Source organism: Humulus lupulus, chromosome 1 (genome assembly GCF_963169125.1).
Source record: "Humulus lupulus chromosome 1, drHumLupu1.1, whole genome shotgun sequence".
In the NCBI taxonomy this organism is placed as follows: Eukaryota; Viridiplantae; Streptophyta; class Magnoliopsida; order Rosales; family Cannabaceae; genus Humulus; species Humulus lupulus.
The window spans coordinates 45,380,713-45,386,762 of NC_084793.1; the positions used below are offsets into that span (position 1 = coordinate 45,380,713).

General features: G+C 37.7%; 1 protein-coding gene across 1 annotated transcript; it reads left to right on the forward strand.

Moving 5' to 3' along the window:
- Positions 1-3,355: 3,355 nt before the first annotated feature.
- Positions 3,356-5,608, forward strand: LOC133814338 (protein FAR1-RELATED SEQUENCE 5-like). The gene has a single exon (XM_062247311.1). The coding sequence runs from the start codon at positions 3,356-3,358 to the stop codon at positions 5,606-5,608; it is 2,253 nt and encodes a 750-aa protein (XP_062103295.1).
- Positions 5,609-6,050: the final 442 nt, after the last annotated feature.

Genomic DNA, 6,050 nt, shown 5'->3' on the forward strand with positions numbered 1-6,050 from the left:
CACACGTTACCATATACTAGCATGCACTACATCAACTCCGTAGGCCACAAGTTATATATATATATACGTGTAGCCCTTGTGTTATGCTCACCTTTTATCTGAATCATATTACCCTCTCCTCTTTTCAATTTTAGTTTTCTATCTACCATGGATCATACACCCCGTGGAGATGGTAATGTATTTGGGTGCCCATACTTTGATGAATTACGACTTGAGCAAATGGAATACATCAACTACATATTGTTGGAGAACTTAAGGTTGGCAACCGAGCGGAGTGAGTTGGAGAATATGTACAACGCCACAAACATGCAGTACTCTACGCTAAATTCAGAGATACATGGGCTAGAAATGGCTTTAGGGGTGATGCAGAAGAAGTCCATGGAAATGGCAAGTGAATGGAGAAAAGACCTCCAAGCCATGGTTGCCACGATCGAGGAGCTCCGTACCGGGTGCATGGCAAAGAACACAACTATTGTCCCAAGTCAGAAGCCACCCATGCAGTAGTTACATATTTATAATTTTATACTACGTACGTTGTAGTGCTGTGTATGTGTTATATTTGATTTTGGGTCCATGGCTCGAACAACCACACTAGTAGAATGTTCTTTTTGGGTTTGCAACTCCTAGTGTTGCTGGTCTGTTTTAATGAGTTCAGAAGACTCTTTTCCTTGATGTGTAAGACCATTGCAACCCTTGTCCATGGTCAATGTTTACTTCTTCCAATATATGATGTCATGTAACTACTATAAGTATTTAATGTGACTGTTTGTTATGAAGAATCAAGTTTTTTTTTTTTCATGTTTACTTACTCAAAATAGCATCTAACACAATTTATATAAATTACTTAGAATACATTTTTCAACTTATTTACTTAAATAAATGCACCCAATACATCAGCCTGTCCAATTCAATGAATTATTAATGCCACATAACAGGTCACAACAAACAACAACCATCTCATTAAATGACGAAGATAAATTGTATATATAGGTGTCACATGCGTGAACTCAATCTCAAAAAACACTAGCTTAACCCATTGCTCTGATTTAGTTGATGCAGTGTGATAGGAAGCCCCATTGTTTTTTATTCTTCAGTTTTACTTGTAAGTTGTTGAAGATAAATTAAGAGGTATATGTCACCAACTTTCATCAAAAACCATTGTTGCATAAAACACTTACTTATGTTGGCTTCGCTTTTTTTTTTCAAACCTTACACTTTCGCTAGCTCTTATACTTTTCCATTTTTTAGTTATCATATTTTTAATTTTAGCTAACTAAATGTATGATGAAAATGCCATTTTCATTGCGGTTTTTCTAAGTAAACCTATGGTTTGATCTTGAGTATATGCAAAAATGTTAAGCTACGAGGAGGACGTATTCATGACACAAGTGCATTGAACTACTCTCTTAGTTTTCTATACATAAAATCACCTCCTCTCTTGTTGCAGGATGTTCTCAAACTATATTTCCATGATTTACCGTACACCCTCCACTAAGTGTTAAGGCGCCAAATTATAGCCTCAGTTTGTAATAGTGTCGCCGATATCCACATTGAAGATTGCATGGGACCACATTGAGATACAGGTCAGAGTTTCTCTTACTGTTCCCATACTTTTATTCAATCATGACCTAGGCGACAAGTGAGGTGTCCACTTGATAATGTGCGAAACCATTACAACTTTTCATCTATTTTGCACATAACATCTTTAAAAATAATACATTAGTAGAGTTAATTTAAGAATCGACCATTATTAAGGGTTAATCAATTTATTCTCATTCACTGTTTCCTAGATCCATAGGTAGTGTTTTGGCGGGAATTTAGTGAACACACTGGATCTTTCACAATGCTCACTATATATATGTGTATATATGTATTTATAAGTTGCGTAAGTGAACCAGTCTAAGAGAAAATATACCCCCACGTACTACTATCTTCATTCCTACCATTACCAAATCATGTCACCCTCTAAGTTATGCGTGAATCTATTCCTTGGTGATGTTAAAGTGAAAACAGAGATTGAATCACCAACCAAACAATTTTCAATTCCCTTCCTTGTTAATTCCATACCCACTCCACTTCCATCCACACAAACTAGTGAAATCACACCCCACCAAAATCAGTCCTCAGTAAGTCTGGGGGACACAATCTCACCAACTCATGCAGGGAAGAAAACACCAAGGGCCGGGTTTAGAGGGAAGTGCAAAAACTGCTTCAAAAAGGACTTAAAGATTGAGAAGCTAACAACTTTCAAAAATGTAGTTGCTAAGAAAGGCAACACTTTAAGGATGGATTCAATGGACATTAGTTCTTTCCTTTTTCAGTAGCGCCAAATCATAGACCATGTTGGTTCTATGGTGAAACGCCAAGAGGCACTAAGTAGTGAGTTATGTGTTGAAGCTAATAATCAGTCACCAAACGACATAGACATCATCTTCTTGGACTAATCTTTTCTACATGTACTGCATTTTGTTATGTGTTAGTACCTTAGTGCATTGGACTACTATGAGTCCCATCTTCATGTTGTAGTATGTTTAAGTCCATTTCCCCTTTCTTGTTAATGCTTGTAAGAATTTTCACGTAAGCTTAAGTATCTATCACCTCCAGGTACTGAGATTACCATAATCAATGGTTTTTGGTAATGGAAGTACCCATTGAAGGTCTTTTGTAGTCGGTGTCTTAATTATATGGTCGTACTGATCAATTCCCTTAAAAGTTTGATGAATGTATATTTCATATTATGCATTTTGTACATGGCTCAACTATGTTATTGAACTCTCTTTTTCAAACCCCTTGTTTTTATTTTACGTGACATAACTAAGAATGGGGTCCGCCTATATAGATCAACTAAATGACCACCGAAAATGGTCATTTTTAAAAAAATTAGAAGGACCTTTATTTCTATTGTTTTACAATAACTTTACACTAAGGTCAAGTAAAAGATATGTTTGCCTTGTAAACATAAGGACAACTTTCCAATAAAATAAGTACACAGTATATTTACGTCATCCACCATATTAAGTTGAATGTTAATTAATGTACACTTAGATAACTCTTTCTTTGAGGCAGTGAAATGGTAGGTCAAACCCTTGAATTATAATATTGTATATAACATGTCCCATGATGCAATTAAATAAAATAAGTTATTTGGCCAAAATATACGAAGATGAAAATAAAAATTTCGTCAGTGTATTCATTTACATCTTTTTGGTTTTTTATTAATTATTAAGAAAAACAAAAGTAACCACCTAATGCAGCTTGATGCTTGTTGTATTTACCGCCCCAAAAATTCTAACTGATTACCATATCAATTATTAATTTTTTGAATTACTCAGGTAGACAAATACAAATGTAAGATATGGAGAATAAAATGGTCACAACACGTGCAGAACTTCAAATTTACAACAAGCAGCCACATGATCTGTCAAAAGAAGACATCATAGGCAAACACCTCGAAAGTCTCGATAAATGGGAAGAATTTTTTTCCGAATACTCGAAATGGATGGGGTTTAGTGTTCGCAAGGAAGATGTTCGACGTGACCATGAAAACAACCCGTGGCAACGTAAATGGGTTTGCTCAAACCAAGGTTTTCGACGCGACAAGTGGAAAAACCTTCTAAACCGTAAGAAAAAACCAAGACCTATCACAAGAACGGGGTGTCTCGCACTTCTATGCGTGAACTTGGATAGGACGGAAAACACTTGGGTGGCGAAAGACTTCAATTCGAAACATAATCATGAATTAGCTTCGAAAAAGGAATTGCACTTCTTGCGATCTAATCGAGCCATACCAGAGTCAATCGGAGCCCAGGTAATGTCTATGCGACGATCAGGTATACGCACTTGCCACATATTCAACCACCTAGCACAAAAAAGAGGAGGACATGAGTATGTACCCTTCCTGAAAAAGGATCTTTACAATTGGATTGGTCGGCAAAGACTAGTTCAAGACGAAGAAGAAACTGACGCTGAAGGAGCATTGGGGTACTTGGCATGTATGGGCCGCTCTGATGCAGACTTTTTTGAGACACACACAATTGATGTAGAAAATAGGTTGGCAGACCTATTTTGGGCTGATGGAATTTCCCATCGTGATTATGCTTGTTTTGGGAACATTATGGCTTTCGACTCCACCTATAAGAAGAACTCATACAATAAGCCCCTGCTTATCTTTGTCGGGTTGAATCACCATTACAGGACAATAGTCTTTTCAGTTGCTTTGCTATATGACGAGACCGAGGACACATATACTTGGGTTTTAGAGGAATTTCTAGAGTGCATGAAAAACAAACCACCTCCTGTGGTGGTCACCGACGGTGATCATGCTATGGCGAAAGCAATACAAAAAGTTTTCCCAACTTCTGTTCACCGGTTGTGTGCTTGGCATCTTCAGAATAATGTAACTATTAATGCGCCTCATCCTGTATTCAAGTCCAAGTTCAATGAACTACTTTATCAATACTGTACCGAGGAAGATTTCGAGGATACATGGAATAGAATGGTTTCAGAATTCGAATTTGAGGATAGTCAATGGGCAACAACTACCTACAATAGTAGGAGGAGTTGGGCAGAATGTTTCCTACGAGGGAATTTCTTTGGGGGACTAAGAACTACTAAAAGATCAGAGTCAATTAATTCCTACTTGTCCCACTTCTTGACGAGCAAACTCAAACTTAGAGATCTGGTTGGCCAAGTAGACAAGGCCATACAAAGTATTCGTCACACAGAACGGGAAGACGAATTCATCAGCAACCATAGTACGCCACAATTACCATCGAACATCCTCCGACAGTACTATGAACAGGTGGCTTCGATTTTGACAAGGAACATGTACAATAAAGTTGAGGAACAGATCACGAGTGCCCTGGCTTACTCAGTGGACTCCACCAACGTATCCATTGACTTCAGGTTCTACTCACTGACGCGGTTTCCAAAGGGACTTGTACGAAGTAGGGTACACTACCATATTGTCGATGGTCATATAAACTGTATGTGTATGTTGTTCGAGTCGGATGGAATTCCATGTCGACATATATTTGCAGTTATGAAGCACCTCAACATACCATGCATTCCTGAATCTCTTTATAAGGACCGGTGGAAGAAGGATGCGAAAAACACGATTGGGTTAAAAAATTTATCCCACTCAACGGTGCCACCGGATGTGCTAGTTTGTACAAGATGGGGATCTTTAACTTCACGTTTCAATGCAATGGGATACTATGCCACAAAACATAATGAAAATTTTGAAGAGGCAATGAATGAAATGTCACGTATGGAACAAAAATTTAAGTCAATGTCAGTGGAGGTCCAATCTGTAGACCAAGTTTCAAATGTGGCTCCTACTAACAGCCGCAATCACCCCGCCAACAGAGGAATCCGAGACCCAATTGTGGTAAGAACGAAGGGGAGGGAAACAAACAAGTCAAAATCAAAAGAGAAGGACACAGAAAATGGGAGATCCAGGAAAAATAGGTGTCGCAACTGCAACCAGTTAGGGCATAATAAGGCTACTTGCAAATCTAATCCCGCAGCTCACACAATAGAAAAAGATTACGAACCTTCTTGTAATAGTCCAACCACTGAAGCAGAACCGTGGCTATACCTCATGTAGTCTCAATTGAGCTTCAGCGGAGACAAAAATCTTCAATTTCATTAGTGGTATAGTGATATTCCCACTAGTTCTAATATTGGGCCTAACTAGGATGATAGTAGTCACTTCATGTCAGCATGTGAATTAAATCATATATGAAAAAGAGTATGTTATATGTTTCAATGTTTAATAGTAACCTAATGCGGTTACCCGTTGGTTGCCCATATTTTTAGACAAAGAACTCTATCACTCCTCACACAATTTCAGTGATTGAGTAATTGTTTTTTGGCACTTAATTTACATTATCGTACCACCCACTATTCATCTATGAAATCAGCTCCATTAACAGTTAATATTTAAAATTGCGCCACACGATGTTTATGTAAGTTTTCAGTTAATTATGTAACTTCTACAGACCTATGGACAGTAGGGTCGTAATAGGTGTTCATTTACCTAAAACTAG